At 32.3% G+C, this 24,640-nt stretch overlaps 2 protein-coding genes across 9 annotated transcripts in view; both read left to right on the forward strand.

Annotated features, from left to right (window-relative positions):
* On the forward strand, positions 1-14,258 carry LOC148605402 (C3 and PZP-like alpha-2-macroglobulin domain-containing protein 8). 3 transcript variants are annotated; one of them, XM_088549390.1, is made up of 16 exons: positions 1-108; positions 948-1,049; positions 1,331-1,459; positions 2,596-2,734; positions 3,204-3,380; positions 3,781-3,862; positions 4,679-4,835; positions 6,251-6,325; positions 6,919-7,096; positions 7,471-7,676; positions 8,216-8,365; positions 9,484-9,546; positions 10,187-10,296; positions 11,550-11,697; positions 12,135-12,237; positions 14,088-14,258. In XM_088549390.1, exons 2-16 carry the CDS (start codon positions 990-992, stop codon positions 14,174-14,176), a joined length of 1,866 nt encoding a protein of 621 aa, XP_088405516.1. In that variant the 5' UTR covers positions 1-108; positions 948-989; the 3' UTR covers positions 14,177-14,258. The 3 variants fall into 3 exon arrangements, with proteins under 3 accessions (XP_088405516.1, XP_088405518.1, XP_088405519.1); XM_088549392.1 differs by lacking the exon at positions 1,331-1,459; XM_088549393.1 differs by lacking the exons at positions 1-108; positions 1,331-1,459; positions 2,596-2,734.
* A 3,575-nt stretch (positions 14,259-17,833) lies between these two features.
* The window catches only part of LOC148605403 (CD109 antigen-like), a 54,512-nt gene continuing 47,705 nt past the window's right edge, over positions 17,834-24,640 (forward strand). For all 6 annotated transcript variants that reach the window (XM_088548741.1, XM_088548743.1, XM_088548742.1 and 3 more), the window contains exons 1-7: positions 17,834-17,931; positions 19,563-19,617; positions 20,278-20,438; positions 20,872-20,897; positions 21,583-21,736; positions 22,601-22,671; positions 24,349-24,474. In XM_088548741.1, the coding sequence (XP_088404867.1) occupies positions 19,565-19,617; positions 20,278-20,438; positions 20,872-20,897; positions 21,583-21,736; positions 22,601-22,671; positions 24,349-24,474 (591 nt within the window). In that variant the 5' untranslated portion in view covers positions 17,834-17,931; positions 19,563-19,564. The remainder of the gene's footprint in view (positions 17,932-19,562; positions 19,618-20,277; positions 20,439-20,871; positions 20,898-21,582; positions 21,737-22,600; positions 22,672-24,348; positions 24,475-24,640) is intronic.

The following is a 24,640-nucleotide window of genomic DNA, read 5'->3' on the forward strand; positions in this document are numbered from 1 at the left end:
GGATTTAAACCATTTTTTGTCAGTTTAAATTTACCATATTCCGTCTTGAGAGGAGAACAGTTGGTACTGCAAGCCAATGTATTCAACTATTTATCTGCTGATATAGATGTATGTTACCACCTCTATAGTATTTTTGTGTAGATATCATAATGTATAAACCGGGAACGAAGCTTACAAGCTCTCTAGGTCAGATCTTTGCATATCTGTAGTTTCTCTGCATATATGCAAATGAACATTATACAAATGACACTATTGACTAAATGGAGACAGCTTCATATCTTTACCTCTTATAAAAAATTGACGGCGCGGGAACACACATAAGTAAATCATATGACAATTGAGATGATCTTTTTTTTACAATTTGCGATTTAAAAGTAATTTTTGTAAAAGTCACCAGTCGACATACGGAAATTGATTGTTTTTTTTAAAGAAAATTACAGACCTCTGTTTTGATGGTTCATTTAAATTATAATAGTTATCATTACATATCGTCACGATATAGATCATGAACATAGAAGTCTTATATACATTTATTGCTGGAGACGTTGGTAAATTACAATGTCAGGCTTGAGAAAAAAATCGTTTTATTTCCACTGATGTTTATATATCATTATTTTCACGTTTATTTATTATTCAAAAGGTTTAAGTTCAAGATTTCAATGTTATCGCGGTCATTACTTTCTCATACTGTTATAGTCAGATTTGTCATACATCGTCGATTTGTTCCTTGTATTGCAAGTGGTATAACTTTTCGGTGCTTGATTTGGCTTCCTCTTTCAGTGGGTATGGGTATGTATAGGTACTTCTTGAAGACTACCTTCATTTTGATTTGAATCTTACTATGTATTTGGTATAATGCTGTTATGAGATATTACTACTTAAAACACCTGTACACATTCCAAACTTTACAATATCTTTATCCAATTGATTCATTTTGTATTTCAAAGGTTCTAGTAACCCTTGAGAAGAATGATGACTTTAGAAGTATAATGATAGCTGCAAATGGAACTACTCAAAATGTTTCAAGGGTCGAGACTGACACTGTTCATGTAGGTTCATTCTATGTTGTATAAAATCAACGGTAGTACAAAAGTGATAAAAGATAAAATTAAATTCTAGGATCGATGTCTGCTGCAATAGTCGCTGCAATCTACATATGATTTTGTTCTTGTATTAACTTAAATCAATAATGATAAATCTTTAAGTGACATCAAATACTCGATTTGGATATCGTTAGTGATGTTTGCTTACTGTTTCCGTTTCCGTCTTTTGTTTTAGTTTTTCCTATGTTTTGTTCGAGAAATCATTCTCTGTGTTGCATATTTCAAAGGTAAAGTCAGGTGAGGTGAAGTCTGTGTATTTTCCAATAGTTCCAACAGCTGTAGGACAAATATCTCTAACAGTAAAAGCTCAAACAACTCTGGCTGCAGATGCTGTTAAAAGACAAGTCCTAGTTCAGGTTAAGATACAACTAAAGTAGATTGCACCTTGCAAATTATACAGCTTTAAATTTCACAATCGTCTATAAAGTTATAATAAAGTTGCAATACATACATGGTCATAATTTTAGGACCACACTTTTGTTCAGCTGCTTAAGTGTTTTATTACTTTTTTTTAATATTGTACCTATTAATCAAGACCTCAAATAACATCGTAAAGGACAGTTAAAAAGTTTTAATTTAAAAATATATCTCTTTCCTGAAAAGATAACCCCCAGAAGATCCAAGGCAAAAGTTTATTACAATTTCTGCACAGCCATTAGAATACATAAACGAATGATTTTATGAAGTGGTCTAATCAGATGAAAATATAGGTTTTTAACGTGAGTGCCAGTAATATTTGTAACAAGCAGGTTCCTGAAAACATATATCGAATCAGTTTTGTGCTATCTGTGACAGAAAGGATAAATCCAACTAGATTCCAAAGGTTATCTAAGGTAAAGGGTGGGTGAACTATGGACCGGAAGCGCAGTTGTTGTACGCACTTACCTTATTATTATTTTCTATTACCTCCAAGACCTTTGAGCAATTTGGCATCCTGCTCCTATTCCAAACTTAAACTAACTGCTTGAATTAAAATATATGTTATTGTTGTGATGTTGATGTTTTATCTAACTAAAATACTACAGCTGTATATGCCGTAGTCACTAACAAATATAATAGATATTTAAATGAATCATAAATGTTTCATATCATAATAAATGTAAGTCGAAGTATGGAAAATATCCGTAAATAAATACTACCGGGAGCCACCCCTCCCTTAAGAAAAAAACGAACAAAACAACAGCCGACAAACAGTCGTACAACACAAACTCACAAAAATGTAAACACATAAATTGAAAACACAATCCCCAAAGGCTTCTTATAAGACGTTGACACTCATGCTATATGAAGTTTCATTATATAGAAAGAGGAAAATACATGTGAACGGTCGAAGGTAATTTGTAATATTGAAAGTGGTAACACCAAATCATGTCTTAAGATTATATGTCACGACCACATATGTTTATAGATATTTTGTAATCTGATATAACTTCGCGTCTTTTATACACTTGACTTTCTCAGTGTCAAATTAAAAGAGAAATTTTTACTTTAGCCCAAAGGTGTTTCAAAGGAATACAATATCCCAAAATTACTAACTGTTAAGAATGGATCATCGGTTAGTGACACTATCCAAATCGCACTACCCCAGTCATTGGTGACTGGATCTGAATATGTAAGAGTGCATGTTCATGGTAAGATTTGTTTATCAAATATGGTTTCGACTCTTGGTTCAATTGAAATCTAAATGAAACGTTTTGATAATATCTGCATACACCCTTTACTATAACTTATGTCTAGCAAGATGCAGTAATCGTAATCTTAACACACGGTTTTCAACGCACTCGTTAATGTTGGTTATCTTTGGCACTAGAGGTCATATTGCGGAATCATCCTTCAGTAAGATAATTCCGTACTTAGTAGATATAATAGTGACATATTCTAAGATAACTCACTGTTACGACTTGGTATAATTGTTACACTATAATGCAAAATAATCTAACACTAATATTTAACAGTACAATACATTGTCTGTTAGAGTAACAGTTGGTCTTTGTTGTTTGTCATATCGAGGCGTTCACTAGGAATGGTGTTATTTATGTATAAATAAAAATATCAACTACGAATTAACGCTGAAACTACACATATATTTTTTTCAAACAGGTGATGTTATGGCTCCGACAATTAACAATCTTGACAGACTTCTCAGAATGCCAACAGGTTGCGGTGAACAAACAATGATCCGACTTGCTCCAGATGTTTTTGTTACTAATTATCTTTCTTCTACAAAACAGTTGTCCAGAGCAATAGAAGAGAAAGCATTGAACTTTATGGAAAGAGGTTACTTAAACTTAATATCCCAAGTATTAAATAAAGTCTACTGTACTTATCTTATTAGTTGAATAGGTCGTCTCAAGAGAATGTGGGGTTGACAAGTATCCGAAATTTACAAACTTTATTTAAGGTACGATAAATCATAAGAAAACATACGCCATTGTCAATTTTGTTTTCGAAATTTGAGAATTTGATCTTGAACGTTTGATTGAAACGGCCGTTTTAATTTAAGTCAAAACGTTTTGAGTATTACACCAAAATATGCATAGAGCGTATCTATGTCATGGATCGTTTGCATTTTTTTAGACAAAGCAAGCATATATATTGGAATTCTTTTTATATACCAATAGTTTTTTGATATATAAAAATTATCGTATGAGATAAAATTCTATGTTTTACTTACAAGGATACCAAAGAGAACTAACATTTCAACATAAAGATGGTAGTTTCAGTATTTGGGGGGAAAGAGACCATTCAGGAAGTATGTGGTAGGTTGATAATTTTGTAACTTAAGTCGGATAATTTAGAGTATTACACTTACTTGCTTAATTAAAACAAAATATGTATAGAGGGGAAAATGCACCTAAATTTGCGGCAGAAACTTTGAGCAAAGTTAATCAACATATGTACAAATAAAAAAAAAATAGTAGAGAAACCATGATGATTTTTTATGCTGATTTTCAGCAAAGTATAGTTAATTGGTTGACTGATCGTCTCATGTCAGGTATTTCATGCCAGTGAGAACAGTAATGATTTACCAATCACACCCATCATTTTCATGTTTTGATAAGCCGGATGTGCTTTAACACAGAAGTAACGCCGTGCAAGAATGCAAATGGCCATGGTATGATGCATAATTGTGACTCTGAACCAAACAGTGATCACTCTATCTTCTATATTGCGCGGGCTTAGCGGCGAATCAGTAACTAAACGTTTATGAATGTCGTGAGGTGACCAGACCGGCGATCGAACACGGGACCCTAGGCATCTTTCGCGACCACACTGCAACGGAATTAACAAGTCAGTTTTTGCATTATATAGACGATTTCGGTAACCATTTGAATACATCATAATTTTTTTTGCTGGTGAAAATATTATCTTTAAAAAATCGACAAATTCATGATCTTTTAGTAATCTAGACGTCATTTTTAAAATCTTAATTGCAATTTTGATTGGAAACCTTTACAGGTAGACTGTTACATGTTACAAAACTATCTTGAAAATTGTACACGCAATTTATAGAACGTTCAAATTCATTTATGAAGAAAAATAAGCATTATTTATTTTTTTTTTATACTTTTAAGGTTGTCTGCGTTTGTTATCAAAACATTCCACCAAGCAAAGAAACATATTTATATTGATGACAAAGTCATTGTAAAGACTATAAACTGGATTCTGGCAAGGCAGGACAATGACGGGTCTTTCCCTGAAACAAACAGAGTCCATAGCTCAACATTGCAGGTAAATTTGGTAATGAAAAAATTGATATAGATTTACTTGATTCGTTCTATTATAATTGTACTAACAGTTCCACATTCGACAGTCTCAAAAATGGGCTTAATTATACAATGTTTTACAAAACCAGTTTTTGTATTCATAATGTTACCTTTATCATATTAACACAGTGTTTGGTCAAAGCTTTGTAAAATATCAAAAATAATGATACATGTTGTGACGTGATTTAGTTACCGGAGAGGTGAAAAATGAATAGAAGCCATATTTAAAATTTAAAACAGAGACTGAATACAAACTACAAGTACCGTTAGCAAAGGTCGCATGGATCGATGTTTCAATTGTTTACCACTTGTTAAAAAAACAAGTGCTGAACTAATTTGTCACTTATTATCTTTTAAAAAATATGTAATTGTACAATTTAAACAGTTAAATAAAATAAACAGCTATTGGTTAAATTTTCTGTTTATTTACATTATTAAGAAATGCCGCTAATAGAAAGTGAGTCATGGTGTAGAAAAACCCACAAAATAAACGATGCTTTTTCAGTCTACATATTACAATATTTTTTTATAGAAAGATAATTATTTCTGTATTCAGATCTGCATGTTTGAGAGTCATCATACATTTGTATCCCACTAAATTCAAATAAATCAAACAAAACCAAGAATGAAAGCCTTTGCCAAGTACCAATTTTTTGTATAATTCATACAATTTTTGTCTCAAAAGTGCAACGACCAAATTGAAAACTTTGACTGGCTTTGTAATCATTAATTGTTTTTGAACAGGAAATAAAGTCGGTTCAGTGGGTTTTGTTTATAAAGAGTGCTACCAGCACATGAATGGTGTAAATTTCTTACTTATAACATATAAGATCTCCCCATTTCTTATTTCCGATTGCCACATCCCGATTCCCCATTCACCATAGAAAAATCTAAATCCCCCATAGAATCCCAATTGCACATTTTTTTTATTTATTAACATATATTAACATTAATATTATCAAATTTTATTTTGTATTTTTTAAATTCTAACTTCTTCTGCATTGAAATATTAATTTTTCCCCATTCAAGAACTGTGTAAATCACATTCAGAAGTTTTTGGGGGTGGTAGTAAATTAGAGTTGTGTAATCCATTGTCCCCATATAAATTAATGAAAGAATTATAGTTTTTCTATGTAAACACCACTCAAATTTGCTCAAAAAATAGTCTTGTTAGGAGATTGCTTTTTTTTTTGTTGTTCTTTGTAGTAGAGTTACCCCCTCCCCTGCCATAAAAAAACAAAAACACAAATTAAAAGATGAATAAATAAATAAATAAATACGAAACCAAAATTTTAAAAAGAAGAACATAATAGAAACAAATGAGCATTTGCTAGAAAAAATATCGATTATTATAATTTTGTATAATGGCATTTTTTTAAGGGTGGCTCTACAAGTCGTCTAAGTTTGACAGCTTTCGTTCTTATTGCACTGGAAGAAAACAAAGGCTTTCAAAGTGTAAGTAGATGAATTTGAAAAATAAATCGTCACATTGTCATATGCATATACTACTACTTCAACATAATGTGTTTTTGCAGCTTTTTGTTTAAATTAAAAGATATACCTTTGTACGAACTCTTTTATCTCTAATTTTGTTATATATTCTATATTTTTTATTATTTGAATTTTGGTTTCTCATTATTATAGTGTTGATGGGTATCTTTCTGCAACGGTTCCTCTCACGTTTTAACTCACACAACTTTAAACGTGTTTTATGGGTTTTCTATGCATACATCATGAGCTTCGTGCGCGTGTATCTTCCTATCAGCCAATGAGCAACATGGACTACCAGTGTAAATTGAGTAACGCACTTAATGCTCTTTTCTCCTTGCATCGAGCAATGTGGTGTTTGTAATCGACTTTTCATCTTGTTCGTTATGGTACAGTATTATTATTGAATATTTTTAATGCTATTTATTTCATAGATTTAATTATTGTATTTGAATTCGATACAATGTAGCCGTTCCCGCTTTTATGTTATTTGTTAAATTAACCAGTTAATCTTAGTTATCGCATCAAATGTTACATAAATATACATATTACATTTGAAGAATCTCCTGAGGAAAATTGAGTCTGCTGCGACGATGGCTAGAACCTATATTGAGAGTAGAATATATAGTGCGTCAGATCCATACACATTAGCTATTGCCAGTTATGCCTTGACATTGGCAAAGAGTTTCTATTCCGACATTGTACTTGCAAAATTAAACAGTCAGGCGACGATAAAAGGTAACCACTTGCTGTTCTTGTATCAAAATAAATTTATATTTAAAAACAACAGAGAAAAATTTCCGCAAAATTCACAATCTATGTACAGCGTTGAAAACTGTAAAACCAGACATCAAATTGAGACAGAAGGGGGTTCTCTCGAGAGTAGAATTGGAAGATTTATCAAGGGAATCAAGCATGGAACAGGTGCACCGGTAAACCAAGAGCTCTGCTTTTTTTTTTTTTTAGAAATTTCCCCCGAGTTGTTCATAAAAGGTCACGTGCAGGATAGACAAAAAAAGAGGCCATTGAATATTTCTTGATGTAGATACTTGAAAAATATTTTTGTTTGAAAATGTGTTAATCTAAAATATCAAAATCGAAATTCGATTTAGATGGAATGAGGTACTGGGATATACCATCAACTCAACAGAGATATTATTGGTCCCCATCGCACGTACAAGCAGATCCTATTGAGATAGAAACGGCGTCATATGTACTGCTAACATATTCTCAAAAGAATGATTTTCTTAATGGTATGTCGGTAATGAAATGGTTGACAACTCAACGTAACGGAAATGGTGGATTTGCATCAACACAGGTAACATTTAAAATAAGACAGAAGATATACAGTGAAACCTGTCCAAAACGAACCCTGAATAAAAACCCGAAAACTTCTCCTATGGATGTTTGCTGGACCTGTTCAGCCATTTTTTGTCAGCTTTTTGGACTAATCTGTCTTTGTTCATTCCATAGAATTTTTGTTTCGTCCGATGACCCCCCAGTTTTTTTTCTTTGTTTACAGTTTAAAAACCTTGAAATGTGTTTTTTTTTTAAATTTTATATGAAATCCTTGTTATTTCTTTAGTTTCTTTTACAGATAAAACCTAGGAGCACAAAACCAATGAAAAATCTAGAGAAATCTTATTCCAGCCAAAATTTCAAAAGTCCTTCTTCAGAACTTTAAATGTATATTGAATCTTGATATACCACGAATCAGTTTTATATACATGTTCAGTTTAGTCTGTTTTCATTGAATAATGTTTTCATCGCTCTTTGATAATGTAATGTTTTTTTTCCTTTGTTGCTGATTTTGATGCTGTGTTTATTAATGTATTGATATCTAAACATGTTTTACAGGACACGGTTTTAGCCTTACAGTCATTATCTGAATTTAATGCGTTAAATTCTTTTGGAAACCTCAGTGTTGATGTGAGGATCAATACTGGAACATTTAGCAAAGAGTTTCACGTTAGTGAGAAAAATGCTCTTGTTCTTCAGTCAGCAGAGGTAAGTTACTTGTTAAAGTGAGAGGAATCTTCTTTTCTCACATAGTGAAAGACTTTTGTTATTAATCTGTTACATTAAAAAAATTCTGTTAGAAAAATATTGTTTGTTGTTCCGCTCCTTTTTAAATAAAAGAGAATGGAAAATTTCTCGCGGTTTCAAATATTGCAATGCCGTATCCATGTGTGGTTTGAAACAAGGCTGTTTGTGCTCGTCAGCATGATTTGCGTGTGTGATCTTTATCGTTTGAATGTTTTTTGCGAACGTATACATTTGTAAATGAAACACCATACAAACCACTTTTTTTTGTCTCTGAATAACTATACGAAACCATATATTTTTTTCATGTGTTAGTTCAGAATTTAGATACCTTCCTTGAAAGTGTAATTACCACAGTCCTTAACGAAATTGTCTGTAAATAACATGTTTCGGTATATGACACTAAATTTTATACAGACCAATTCATACAATACAACTATTAGAGGGGACGTATAAGCTTGGGGGACGGATCAACCTGCTACCGTTTTCCTTAGCCACCCTTTGTGTTGCCTGGCTGTTTTATGGAGTTTCCGTTTTTTTTTATTAATATTATTTAATTATTAACAAACCCATCTCGTTATGGCTTGAGTCATTATACTTGTAGGTACATTTAGATACTATTTTGATTTAGACAATTCTCTTCAGAAAAAAAGCTATCGTAAATGAGTTTTTATATCATGACTTTGCTGAAATAAATAATCAATTAAGATAATATATTTGGTTATGATGGAAACAATAGAAACGGGCATCGCCAAACCGTAATATCAGCCTACTCTCATTATATATATACATGTGTGTTTATCGGGTATAGTAATCAGTTTTTACAAGCCCGGATGTTCTGTGACTACAGAAAGCATATAAATGATCGTTTTTATCGATGTTATTTTTTATATTGACTTGGAAATTTAAATTGTAAGGATTTTCTTTTTTTTCTTTTTAGATGTCTTTGGGAAAAAATCGAAACAGTTTATAGTTTAATCGATTTTAGTTTTTTTTTTTTGCTTAATTGGCTGAACGACTGAAAAGTGTATATATTTCTCCATCAAAATTGCTTGACTTCATTTATTTCTTCCTTTATTCAGTTACCGGTAAATACAACTCAAGTTACAATCAATGCCACTGGTAACGGAATAGCACTAGTTGAGGTAAGAATTTTCTAGTGTCATAGCCTTAAGCGAGTTTCGAATAGTGTTTGTGCTTAAAACACTTCCAACGGTGTTTACTGTCATAATTAGCGACATCCGATATATTTAAAGTTCCTATTTCTTTTAACGAAGAAAGTCACTATAACTGTTTTCTTTGTAAATATCATATTAAACTTGAAGCGTTACAGTTCTTGAATGTAAAAACTTCCCATTTACACCGCATATCCTCCCATTCCGTACTTTCATAAACAGAGTTCTCAATTCCCCGTGTAAAAAAACCCACCATCCTAAGAATCCCCATTGTTTTTTTCCTTATCATATTGATATTATCGATTTTAAATGTATATTTTATACTTTTTTAACTTTTAAACTGTTAATCTCAATTAAATTTTATATGTTTTTTTAACCTATTTCCTTATATTCCTCATTCAAAATCCTCATTACTCATCATTATTCCCTATCCCTCCATATACCGTAGAACGGTAGTTTTCCCCATACAAGTAGTGTATAGAGAAACACATCTTGGGTATTGTCTTTGGCTTTATTTTCAAGATATAATCGATGGAGTAGCAATTACTTAGATTAGTGTTGCTTTCTTATTATTGATCTGTTTAAAACAATTTGATTTTTTTTTCTTCAGACATCAGTTTCATTCAATGTGGAAAAAGAAATAATGGAACCTTCATTTGACGTTAGCGTCATTATGTTAGAAGATACAATAAACTTCATGAAAATAATAACCTGTACCAGGTAAACATTTGAATATTGACCTGTATTAGGTAAAAGTGTGAATAATATCCTATACCAGGTAAACGTTTGAATATTTACCTGTGTTAGGTTAAAGTGTAAATAATAACCTGTACCAGGTAAACGTTTGAATGATAACCTGTACGAGGTAAAATTGTCCTTTTGAAAACAGGAGAAATGCAAATGGTAAGGTGTATGAGGTATAGTCCTTGAACCGATCCGCGCAACAATTTGACGGGTCGATGACCGTTGACTGATTGATTGTTGACGGATCAATGACCGGTGACCGATCTGATTGCAGTTTTGTTATGTAAAATGACACGTGAAATCTGTTTTGAATAAAATAATTGTAAAATAAAAGTATAAATTGATGTTTAAATCTAACACATTATGTAAATATGTGTACAATTGACAAAGAAAACAATAAAACCCGTAAATTACATTGACTGCTCTGCGGTCAGGTGATGCGGTCACCAGTAAAATGGATCGGTTTGACGGATCGATGACTGACCGGAAACTGACCGGTGATCGATGACCGATTGGAATTTTTGTTGCATGGATCGGTTCAGGTACTGTAAAACATTGAATAATAACTCGTACCTGGTAAAAGTTTTTCTTTGAAAACGTGGGAAATGTAAATAGTAACCTGTATCTGGTACATGTAATAGTTTCTCTTTGAAAACAGGGGAAATGTAAATAGTAACCTGTTCAAGGTAATAGTTTCTCTTTGAAACAGGGGAAATGTAAATAGTAACCTGTTCCAGGTCATAGTTTCTCTTTGAAACAAGGGAAATGTAAATAGTAACCTGTATCTGGTACATGTAATAGTTTCTCTTTGAAAACAGGGGAAATGTAAATAGTTACCTGTTCCAGGTAATAGTTTCTCTTTGAAACAAGGGAAATGTAAATAGTAACCGGTTCCAGGTAATAATTTTTCTTTAAAACAGGGGAAATGCCTACGAAAACTAAGAACAAATAATAGTTAATTTGTATAATCAAGGGTCACAAATTATCATTTTGTATATATATTATGATTAGAAACTAACTGTGGTAAAGTTGAAATGAACATGCGGTAATGGTACTGTTAAACCTACTAACTAAAGGTATCTAAAGTAAAATTGCTCTACTAACATTACCTTTCACAGAGAAATTATGATGGTCTGTGTATAAACATTCCAAAAGACGGGTTAGATAGATGTGTCGACTCATGTATAAGAGAGAATTCAGATGACGAGTTTTGTTTTTACCTTTTACAGATGGTTACTAGCAGGTTCAAGTGGAATGGCAGTGCAAGAAGTAGGAATTCCTACTGGATTTGAAGCAGATGTTGAAAAACTAGCAAAACTGAATGGTGTGAGGAAAGTTGAGAAAGGAAATAGGAAGGTCATTCTTTACTTTGATGAGGTATTTCATTGAAATAGTTATGAAATTTACGACCACACATGTATTTGAAAGTTAAAAGACTTGTCCTACACTTTACTTCATTTAAAAAAGAGAAAGTGTTGTTTGTTTTTATTTCCTTTTCTTTAATTTTAAGCCGAATTTCACATGTAAATATCTGGTTATAGTACGATGAATGTCGGTCGGGCGGTCAGCGGTCTACTTCCTGTTTAATGAACGGCCATTTATGACTTTGAACCATTTTTATTTTTGTATTTTTTAACATTTAATTAGTTTTTATATTTTGTTAACTACATTATCTTTATGAAACTTCATTGTGAATGCTGCTATTTCCACCTAATCGTAAATTACTCTTAATCTTTAATTAAGAAACACAGTCGTATTTCAAAATCAATTTAAAATTATTTGGAATGTATGTCTTAAATATATTTTGTTGTTAGATAACTACGTCCCCAATGTGTGTTATAATTGAATCAACCAGGACGGAAATAGTTGCCAAGATACAACCAGCTGTCATTAGAGTTTTTGACTACTACAAACCAAGTAAGTAACTATGTTGCAAGTGTTTTTTTATAACTTGAATAAATCGAACAATGTACAACAGCAACCTGTATATGCCAGAAATTATCTGAGATCCATCCATCAGTTTTATTACATATGAACTTGTGTGAACCGAACACCTGCGTTAACAGAACAAATATTTCAGTCAAAAAGAGGTTCTTTTCAAACAGGCTTCACTGAAGTTTATATCATTGAATTGTTCAATCGATTCTTGGACAGACCTGTCATTATAGTGGTTGAATTGTCTGATCGAACCCTTGACAGACTTGTCATTCAGGTTATTGTTAAATTGTTAGCTCGATTTCTGGACAAACTTGGCATTTCAGTTGTTGAACGTTCCGATCGATCCCGGGATAGACCTGTCATTATAGTAGTTGAATTGTCTGATCGAACCCTTGACAGACTTGTCATTCAGGTTATTGTTAAATTGTTAGCTCGATTTCTGGACAAACTTGGCATTTCAGTTGTTGAATGTTCCGATCGATCCCGGGACAGACCTGTCATTATAGTTGTTGAATTGTCTGATCGATCCCTTGACAGACTTGTCATTCAGGATATTGTTAAATTGTTCGCTCGATTTCTGGACAAACTTGGCATTTCAGTTGTTGAATTTTCCGATCGACTCCAGGACAGACCTGTCATTATAGTTGTTGAATTGTCCGATCGATCCCTGGACAGACTCGTCAAATATCAATTTTTGTTTTGTTCATTTCGGGAAGGGCATTGATTTTAATTTATTCAGTAGAAATTCCTCATATTTTATAAGAAATAATTCCAAATCATCTTCCAAATATACAGAGGAAGATGTTTACAAAATGCTGGAATTTTCAATCGACAACATATTTGTCCAGTGTGGTGGACGTGTTTTTCAACAAACGGTCGGCATTGCAGTGGGAACAAATTGTGCTCCTTGCTGACCTATTCCTTCACTCTTACGAGACTGACTTTATAGCTGATTTGATCCGAAAGAAAGAATAGATCCTTTAATCTCCGTTTCCGCTACATAGATGACGTATTATCTTTAAACAATCCTAATTTCGGGGATTTGATACATCGCATCTACCATCAAACTTGAGGTAAAGGATGCTACAGACACTGTAAGGTCAGCCTCATATCTTGACCTACACATAGATATCGATGGTAAAGGAAAACTTTACGACATACGTGATGACTTTTCATTCAGAATTGTCAACTTTCCTTTCATCTGTGGCAACATCCCTTCAGCACCTGCGTATGGAGTGTTCATATTACAACTCATACGTTATGCCAGAGCTTGCCGAAACTACGCAGACTTTTTGTATCGTGCTAGAACTCTCACAAATAGGCTTCTGGAACAGGGTTATGTTGCTACCAGATTAAAGTCATCACTACAGAAGTTTTATGGTCGTCATCACGAACTCGTGGATCGTTGACAGCGTGAACTCTGCACCATGAAAACTGATTTATTCAACGGGTAATAGTTTTCCTTTCCTCGTTTGTCTACTTGACGTTTTATGAGCAACTCGGCGTGTGTTTCTAGAAAAGCAGAGGACGCTTACTCTACCGGTGCATTGTGTTGCTCATTTGCTTTTGTTACTTTGTATGTATGATTTTAGTTACTTTATGTTCTTTGTTCTGTATGTCTTTTTTCTATGTCTTGTCTTTGTCCCTGGATTGCTTTCTTTTGATTACCACTATAACCTTGGTTCCCTTGATTACTCTTTAAGTAAAACTAATGTAAAGAATTGATATTTTTGTCGTAAACGGATTCGTCTGAAGTTAAAACACATATTTACGTGTACATGGTTATCCGTAAACCCACGTTTCCATTCAATAATTTTCATACTTTTCAGATAATCAAGTGACTACATTTTACCAACCACAAAGTCTTGGGAACTCTTCTATATGTGATGTTTGTCAATCATGTCGTGGATGTGTATAGTCACCGGAAGTGTCTTAAAACAGCGATTCTATTTCATACCACTGCTGTCTTGAATTATTTGTATTAAAATTTTGAATTTAAATAGCATGATTGTATCAAAATTACTACCTGTCAATAATACAATATATCCAGTAATTGTATACAAAATACAATGTGGTCTATCAAGTTCATTAATCTAACTTGGTATTTAAACAGTAACCATTAACTACAGATCGACTTAATCGGTATCCTTATACACTAAAGCAAATGTAAATTATATGTCGATTTTCTACGACATTTATTAGTCTTAAGCAAAACATGTCGTTTATTTTTTTTCCTTTCTTTGTTTTAATTAAGATATACTAACTAATGCAGTTGATGGTAAGAAAATTTGATATGAACGACGAATTTGAACCGATATAAGCTTTATATAAACATTTCACGGTAACGAATTTTTTGTTTTACACAACTGCTTGATAAAGCTGTCATAGAAGTTTTTTGTTCATATTGGTCTTGTACTATGTCATCGTCAGTGCCATAAGGTCTTGGAGCTGACTGGGCCCAATACAGCTGTTTTGAACCCATGTATAATACAAGAAATGAGAATAACTTATTCATAGTTTAAGTACTCTTTCGAACAGAGATCAAGTTTTATTTGATATTAAAGTTAATATAAATAACTGAAGATGTAGTATGATTATCGAAACTACAATCAATTAAACTTCTACAAATCACCAATTGGTCTTCTATGATAGGCAGAACCTATACTTTAATTCAAGCTGTAAAATGCCCCATGTTCGTGAGCGCTAAACCCCCTAGCAAGGGACAGTGTTGGGAAAATACAACAAAAACCAAACTAAATAATCTGTTTAATTCGGATTAAACTTTTGAGATAGATACACAAAACAAACACTTTAAAAAAATAGGAATAAGGACAAAAAGCTGTAACTACCTGGCAAAGTATTTGCTTTTTCGGTAAGCTAGTTCAAAATCCAAAAGCAATTAATAAACACACGTTGTTTACTCAAACACAAAATGTAAATAAGAACACATCCAATAGGATTAAGTAAAAATATAACATAAAATGTCTAAGAAAAAGAAGGTCTTCGTAAAAATGCCAAGATAAGTAAACATTGACGTTCACATAAAACTGTTTCGTGGGATTAGTTAATATTGATTATTGTGAAAGAAGTATTAAGCACCACCGGCTTACTAGAAACGGCAGTGAGTAGGACGGAATGTAATACAATTAATAAATATTTCATTTATTAGCACACACACACACACACACACACACACACAAATAATAATAACAATCTTACGATGAAGATTACCCTTACGGATAAGATTATTCAATATTTTTTTAGACTTAAAGGATTCTGTGTAATTTTTCGGGCTTTATTTATTACATTAACAAAAAAATCCAATTTTTAATTATATTACAAAAGAAAGGTACAGCCAAACTTTAGCATCAAATATTTATATTTATGGACGAATTTAGAAAAGCTCTTTCCCAATTTAACAAAATATTGACTCAACAATTTACCGGTAATACAGAAATTTCGTTCATTAATTTTAAAAACATGGGCATATCGAACAAGTTGAGAAACTTCTACACCGTATGAAGAATACTGCTGAACTCCCTCCTGTTTGCTATAGTTACAAAAAGCCCACCCGTAAATTTGTCTTTAATTATAGTCAATTATGCAAAGATGTAATATTCTACACAAAGCACGGAATACTCGATACTCACCAAATAATTTAACTTAACCCTTGTATAGGCTCATTTGTAAAAGATATATTTATAATAATGTTATCAAATCGTCAAAGATAGCTTTTCTGGTATTAATATTGATTCACTCATTCGCTGACATAGAAATAAAATAAATATATTTTAAAGCAGTTCTCTTTGCTATAACATGGGTGTTGCCCTAATGACCCCAAAATTTTCCCATGATACAGTTTCCTTTAGATATGTATAATATCATGCTAACCAAAGTAAGTCCTCTGGTAAATTTTAAAGAAAATTCACCGGGGACATTTTGAAAAATTAGAGTTAAAAAATTGAAAATGTTTTAACATCTGAAGCTTTTGGGGAATTAACCATATCTGTAATAGGGGGGGGGGGTAGGGGGATCAGGGCGGAAATTCGTTACAAAATATTTAATAAACATAACATGCATTATTACATTTATCTATGTTGAAAACGGTAATTGACTTTTTTTCTATACATAAGGAAAAAAGGGTATATTTTTAGCTTTTTGTCAACATGAAAACTATAATTTGCAAAAAAAAACAAAAAAAAAAACCCTTATTCAACTTTCCTACAAAAATGGTCAGTCATCATTCCGATAAAAAGTCCGATTAATATAAATCGCCTGCCTTTAGAGGATTTTAAAATTTTATTGGAGTAGGCTGTGTTTCTATTGTTATAGTGTAAAACTGTATATCAACATTACCGTTATTTTCCTTTTTTTTTTGTATCATAATAGATTTTTAATATATATTTCTTATGTAAAATGAATAAGTTTTATTGAGATGATGAGAAAAAAAATCCAGGAGTGATCGGTCTTCGGTAAGTGGTTTTTGAGCTAGCCGTCATCAATTGGTCATCCATTCAAATGGTTGAGAAATTCAGTATAATAATATTAGGGCAGCACGTACAGGTTTCAATAACGATAAAATTACCTTTCCTAAAATTACAGTCGCACACTATTTATTCACACAGACCAGATCAGGAAAATGTAAACTCTGTGTTCATACCTATAACGTCTAAGTTATCAGCTCAAGAGCAAAAAAAGTGTATGATAGTCCATTGATTTAATACTTCATATGGGCATTCCTTTGTTGCTTTACATTTAATTCGTCCTTGGCTCGGTTTATCATCTGCAGTATTCTATTAAATGGACGCACGTTTCTCCTTTGCGTATATTAGGTTGATCAGGTTCACTCAGTACGGAAAGGTCAATCGACCTATAATTTAACAGGAACCGACTTTGATTTTGGACTTAAAAATAATAAAAAACAACCAAATAGAACACAAAAGAACTGAGTTTATCAGAAAATGTTGGAGTGTTGTTATGATTGAAGGACATCAGCAAACATTATAAATCTTTTTAAAGTTTAGGTAGTTATAGGTAAATACGTTCAGAAGCATTAATTGGGAATACTTTATTCAGACAAGTGCTTTTTAAAAAACCATCATTGCAGAGAATAATTCCCGATCGCTGATAAATAAGTTCCTGTTATCTTAAATACCCGATTTTTGTCACATTCAACACTTTAGCTCGGACTGGAATCGAAAAAATAGTAATCAGAAAAGTAATTTAGTATGCTCATTCAGTCATAACTTGATTTAATTTTTTTTAGATTATATTTCAAGACCATACAACTTCAGGATATCAGATTAATAATTTTAATCTGAGATCATTAAAACGCTACAAGACCTGCTTTAAGTCTTTTATTTTGATATGCCAATATCAAATCAAGACCATTGCGGTAGATTATATATATATATATAATATACAGGTAATGTTATCTTTAGTCATTCATGCCTGAAATTTACGTTGAATCATGTCTGTCTATTTAGTGATGATAACCTTTTGCAAATTTTTTCACAAACAAGACAATCGCAGTTGACATAGGCATTATAATGGATAACGAGCTTCAAAATACTGAAATCGTCAAGATAAATTTCGGTTATTGAGAAATCTAGGTCCCGTATAAATACAGTTCAGCTTGAATAAGACGTTAATCTTAGTCGCAAAACAAGCAAGGTAAGAATCTATTATCACATTGACAATTTTAACCACAAACGACGAAATTGCGTTTAAATATTAAAATCTGTGGGCTTACATAAGTGTTAATGTTCTAAGATGTTCTTGTTTGTTATATATGTTTAGCATAGTATTTAAGAGTTAATTTGCGGAGTGCTTAATTGAGCAATTCTGATGGGGTTTAATCTTTCCATCAGAAATAGATTAATATACCCCTGGAATTAATCAACTAATGTATTTTTTTATAAGATGTTTAAATATTCTTCTCAATTATCAAGCTAATTATCTAAAGAAGTCAATAGATTGTAGAAGGTAGACCTAGGGTAAGGAATATAACTCTTGAAATCTGTGATATGTTTGTATCATATTCAATTTCACCAAAAGCCTTTCATTTTAAACGGAATGAAATCAGACCTCGTTACTTTGAATCTTATATGAGATCGATATAAAATGCTGAATACAAACGTTCCAGTGATTTGTAAGATTTGTACGAGTTGTGTCTCTAGCCCTAGGTCTACCTCATTAACTGTTTTTACATACTTGCCCATGTTTGAAGTCAGATATATTTGTGTATGACATACATATCATTAAACTGCTATTAAACTTATACATTTCTTTTACCAAGTTGGAACAATTTAGTGTGTTTACATTAAGGAAACTTAATATCATTAATGATTTAACATTTAAACATGCACATGTTAGTTTATTTAAAAAGAAGAATTGTTAAACACTTACTATAACTAGTATGTCAGGTATAAGGCATGATTGTGTTACGAAGTTTTACACAGGCTGAATATTTAAGAAGTGAAGAAACAAATAATAAATATAATGCATAGAAAACAAACCATTACTAGTTTAGAAAATGAATGAAAACCTAAGTATAAAATAATAATAATAAAAAAACATAAAATACAAATTTACGTACAATCGTGAAAAGTGGGATAAGGCTGAAAACATCTTTGTGTACCTAGCAATACAAAACACAGCAAATGTAAATCGTAGAAAAAAAAACAAAAAACAAAAAACAAAAAGCAAAGGGCAAGAAAAGAATAAATAAAAATAATAACGGTATTTTTTTTCGGGTTACGCTATATTTTAAAGTAGATAAGACCTTTCTATATTCAGTTCTAAATTTAAATATCACACTACTTTCCCCTATTTATTAACGTAGATTATACCTCATACTTTTAGAAGATATATTTTCACAATTTTTCTCAAAAATGATCTTGAACAAAGATACATACATGTGTCACTAAACTTACTTTCGAGATAGTTAATCCGAAAAATTAGCGATTTTTTTCTACAACATTCTACATGCATTCTGAAGGGAATTTTCACAGTTTCGCTAACTTTATAAAAAAAGACTAGTAGATAAAAATTCGTAAATGTTTGTATAATGGACATTATTCCATATTTCAAAAAGGAAGTTGGGGGCACTGAATATTTCAGACGTTGGAACAGTATTCTTCCACGTGCACGCTCAAAATTAACCAACGCGATACCACGCATTAGCTTTACATACCAAAAAGGACTTCAGCATTGACTGTCGCACGTCCGCGTTCCAATCGCACTTGAGACTCTTACATGTATAAAAAATATATTACACTAATTCTTTTTTTTTTCTTTGCCAGATATGCGGCACCTGTTTATTCTTGCCGTGGTCGTAGCGGCCGTAGTAGCAGATGAGTGAGTACAATTCATATTTGAACTAAGAATATAATTATACGCGCGTCTATTTACGAATTAGACAAAATTGGATACTTCCTAAATACGCCTACCAAAATATGACATCAAACTTTCTCCCACTGAGGTCCTGTATATTTAAAACGCCCATTTTTATACTTTGTATCAGGTGATACAAATTTCACCAAAATGATAGTATGAAAATTTCCGTCTATTTGTCTTTGGTAATGATGGTACAAATCTTCAAATTGCACCGTCAAAGTGGTGGGATATTTTAAACCATATTTAAATCAATGTCTGATTCTTACAAAAAATGAAACTAACATGTAAATTATATAACGAAAGAAAGAGTTACCTTTAATTTTCCATAACTACTCCGCATAATAATGTCTCATTTGAATAAACAGTATCACCGAGTTTAGCGGGATCTTTTTGCGGGATGCTAATATTTGCTTCAATATTTTCTCATGGCTTAAGAAATAATTGCACCACTAAGCATCCTCCAAAATTAGAAACGCAAAATCGCCACTCTTTTACACCCGCAAAATATCCCATCGTACTTTATTTCCTTCTTAACAGACAACTCTTGCACCCTCATGTGCTAAAATAGGATTTATCAACAGATATTTTAACATGAATAATATAACATATGACATTCTCTAGCTCCTATGTCGTCATCGCCCCTACCGATATACGTCCAGGATTGTCTCTAAGTGTCAGCGTCAACATACTAAAGGCTACTGGTGACGTCACAGTTCAAGCACAACTCGTCAGGACTGTTGATAGCAAGGACATTAGTTCAACGCAAGGGGTTTTTCAACAAGGTAAGTATTAAAGCACGTATGTATCAAAATAAAACCTATATAAAAGTAATCTATGTTGTATTACAATAAATGTGTAGTAGATTATGATCTGTTTTAATGTATTCCGATTAACGATTTATTATCAAAATATTGAGACTGAAGACATATTATTCAGCTAAATGCCTTAAAAACAGCGTATTATTTTCACATTAGAACCACTGTTTAAAATTCGTAAATAAAATAGCAAACGTGATTTTTTCGCCAGATTAACGGATTAAGTTTTTTTTCTTAGAGAAATTTGTATTTTTGCAGTTTTTTTATTCGATTTTGTGACCAAACTAACTACATAATATAGTCGGCAAAATGTTTAAAAAAATTATTTTCATTTGTTTATATTAATAATTTTGTTACGAACGTATATCAGTTACACTTTGAAATTACTTCTGTTCTATAGGTACTCCGGGACTTCTTACTGTTTCGGTAAGTTAAAACGTAAATGTATAATAATACCACCATTTTGTACTTTACATATATCAAGCCAGTGAAATTAATTAAGTAGTTCTCCGTCCAACAATCAGCTAAAATAGGTATAAGGTGTGGCACATGAAGAAAAAAAAACAGAGATGCTATTGCATTATTCAAGTATTTGATCCACATTACCTCAAGAAATTACTCTAAAAGTAAGTAGAAAGTTTGCCTTTTTGAAGATATTGATAGGCCTAATTTAGTTGAAATGCACTAATAAAAAATGGCAGTAAAATTTTCCCAAACTTTTTTCATTATCTAAGCGGTTAAAAAATATCTACGTCATCAATGCTTTAAGGTAAATTAAAATAGCTGTTCGGTTGTATTTGAATATGTTTGAGGCAAAAAAAGACCAAATTGAGAAAAATGAAGTGCCACTCATTGCCTGATTATTACAAAGAATGGTACTTTTAAAATTGCTTAAAAGCTTAAATCATAACTTTAAAAGTCTCACATAAACATCATTTAAGACTACAATTAAACAAGCAACTGTGACTTTACCAATAACTTGGAATAATGATCACAGGAAGTGACGTCGTCACATGCTGAATTTCTGAGTAAATTTGACTGTTGTTAACATGGTTGGATCGCTTCCTGTCTGACTTTATAATCATAACGACTGCTATTCAAATATTTGCAGGTCCCTGATGATCTCCAGTCCGGAACATACGAAATTAAGGTAACAGGAACTGGTGGACTGACTTTCCAGAATCAAACATCATTATCATACCAAGCGAAGAGTATCTCTATCTTTATCCAAACAGACAAAGCCATGTACAAACCAGGACAGACAGGTATATGTATTTTACTCTTGTAATTAGTGTGAATATTAATTAAGAATAATTTTATGCAGTACATAAAACATTGTTTCAACTGAACCTCTTTTGGACTTGTAATTGTTTCGGTTTACTTAAGTAAAGTGGACGCTTACCCCTAGGTGCACCTGGTCCATGTTCTCTGGTACGATGGGATTTATAAAGTATCTGGTTTAATTTTGTTTTATAATTATTCACTGTTCGGCTTGGAAAAGTAGGCATTTATAAGAAAACATATATGACAATGCCACGTGAATAATAATGATAGTTGTATGCTTTGTGGAAAGACTGTAAGTAATTTTTGATTCAAAATTTTAAACATTGTGGCCATTTTGTTGTTAAAAGTTTTTTAATGTCATCATTTTCGAAGACTTTGATAAGTTGTTGTGGCAATAGGTAACTATTTAAGGAGGTAGGCAAATCATTGGAACGTTTGTATACACCATTTTACATCAATCTAATGTAAGCAATAAGGTAACTAGGACTGATTTCATTCTGTTCCAAAAGATTTTGTGAAATTGAATATGATATAAACATACCACAGATTTCAAGAGTTAAGTTAAAATATATTACAAAATACCTTTGAAACCAATAAATAGTTGTTGACCTAGGTTAAAGGGCAGAAAACGTATAAGTCATTTAGGCGTTCGGGATAACTTTTGTCATAGATCTTATCAATTTAAGCTACTTTGACATATTTCAATCTGTTTCAAATGAAAGCGAGCACGCCTGGTAAAAAAATAACATGACACAAGCATAAAACTAACTACATTCTTTTGATTACCGTTAGAATATTGGTTCCCTTGATTACTCTGTCAACTACAATGTATGCACTTTTTGTAGTACACTTCAGAGCATTTGCGATGTACCCAAACATGACTGTATTTAATGGTCCAATGGATGTTGAGATTTATGTAAGTAACTTGAGTCAATATCAAAAATAAAAATATGCAGTCTTTTTATCCATGAATCACATTTTGTATGTTCTTAAAGTAGAAAACACATTAACGTTGTTTATATACTTTTGTAAAACATTACGAAACATTACGATGCAGCTACTTATTTCGATATTTGTGGCTCTCAGTAACTTCTGTATTAGGTTTATTGTTGTACCTTTAGTTATAAAAAGTATTAAATGTGAATGTCGCTGAAGGGATGTTATTCCTTGAACCACACGTAAAGAGTACCGGTACTAAAATTTGAAAATTTAAAAAGTTTATATATATATCTAATATATATGTGTCCACTTCATATCGACGTCGTCAATAAATCTATACCAGGACAGAGGCTTTTCTATAGAGGATTCAAGTAGTTCTTTTTCAAATTTTCCCATCGTGGAACAAAAGACGATCTGGAGCGATCTACAGAGAGTGAAGCGGGAGGGATTTTGGATGAAAGAACTCCGTGTTTTACACCCACACGGAATTAAAAACAAAAAACATTAAGTTCTTCCTATTTTGTATAGTTTCTTTTAACAGTGTTTGTAAATATTTTTATTTCTATAGTTCAGTATTCAAGATCAACACACAACGTGTGTCTATAGCACAATATTCAAGATCTTTGTTACTGTCGGTAAAAAAAATTTATACGTCACAGGTATTCACCTGATTAGGTAGTGAGTTGTGTTCACAGACCATTTACTTTCATACACACTCAGTTTATTTAAGGCACTGAAGAAGGTCATTTGTTGACTGAAAATTTTGCCCATTATATACTTTATTATAGTGTGTTAGCATCTTTATCGGTATCGTTGTACAATCCTTTAGACTTATATAATTATTTTTGTTTGTGCTGCATCGTCATGACAGGACGATCCGATACCCATTAAGTTTGCTGGCTGGCAGATTCCTTTAGACTTTATATATATATATATATATATATATCCATCGGATCAAATTGAGACAGGGAAGATAACGTAAACTTATAGAAGGGTCTGAAAAATTCCCAACGATGTTAGAACTGTCAAATTTGCGAAGCAAATTTTTGGTCGTTCCCTCCGCGGGACTCGAACTCGTACCGCTGTGACATCTATGACAACACCGCCTGCAATAAGTCCAGCGCCCTAGACCACTCGGCCAGCTAGGCTATATTAAAATATATCTTTCACTGGCCAGGTCATTTCTCCTCGTAGGATTAATCTAGAGTGTACCTTAGTACACGATGTATGGTAGTACGGGACAGTTCATCTAGATGTTATCATGTAGGATAAAGGATCAAATTAATGATGCATGTCACAACAAATCAATATTATACAACTTCTCAGAATGTGACGACTCTATTCGCTACACTGCTCCATCGGCACAGCGATACGAGTTCGAGTCCCGCGGAGGGAACGACCAAAAATTTGCATTGCAAATTTGACAGTTCTAACATCGTTGGGAATTTCTCAGACCTTTATATGCGTTTACTTTATCTTCCCTTCTTCCCTGTATCAATTTGATCCGATGGAGCAGTGTAGCGAATAGAGTCGTCACATTCTGAGACTATATATATATATATATATATATATGGAGATTAAAAAAGCGATATGTCAACCTCTCATATTTGTATGTAATTGATATTTGTTTTATTTTGATCGCAATAATTTTCAGGATCCTAACACCAATAAAATAAAACGATGGATGAACCTTAGGGACGTAAGCGGAGTAGTTACGAACTTTATGGTAATGGATACCCAACCTGTATTAGGTGACTGGAAAATCAAAGTTACTTCACATGTAAGTAAATTTCCTGTACTCATATGAATCATGTTTAATTATGTTGTCAATTTATAGGAATAGGAAATGAGGAATGTGGATAAGAGTTAAGGATTCTGTATTCGTAATAGAGATTTTTATTAAGACGAAAGAGGAAATCGGTTTAACTTATTCAAAAATTATAAAT

This window comes from Perna viridis, chromosome 10 (assembly GCF_037379345.1).
Source record: "Perna viridis isolate PV_CMFRI_1.1 ecotype Kerala chromosome 10, ASM3737934v1, whole genome shotgun sequence".
Lineage (NCBI taxonomy): Eukaryota > Metazoa > Mollusca > Bivalvia > Mytilida > Mytilidae > Perna > Perna viridis.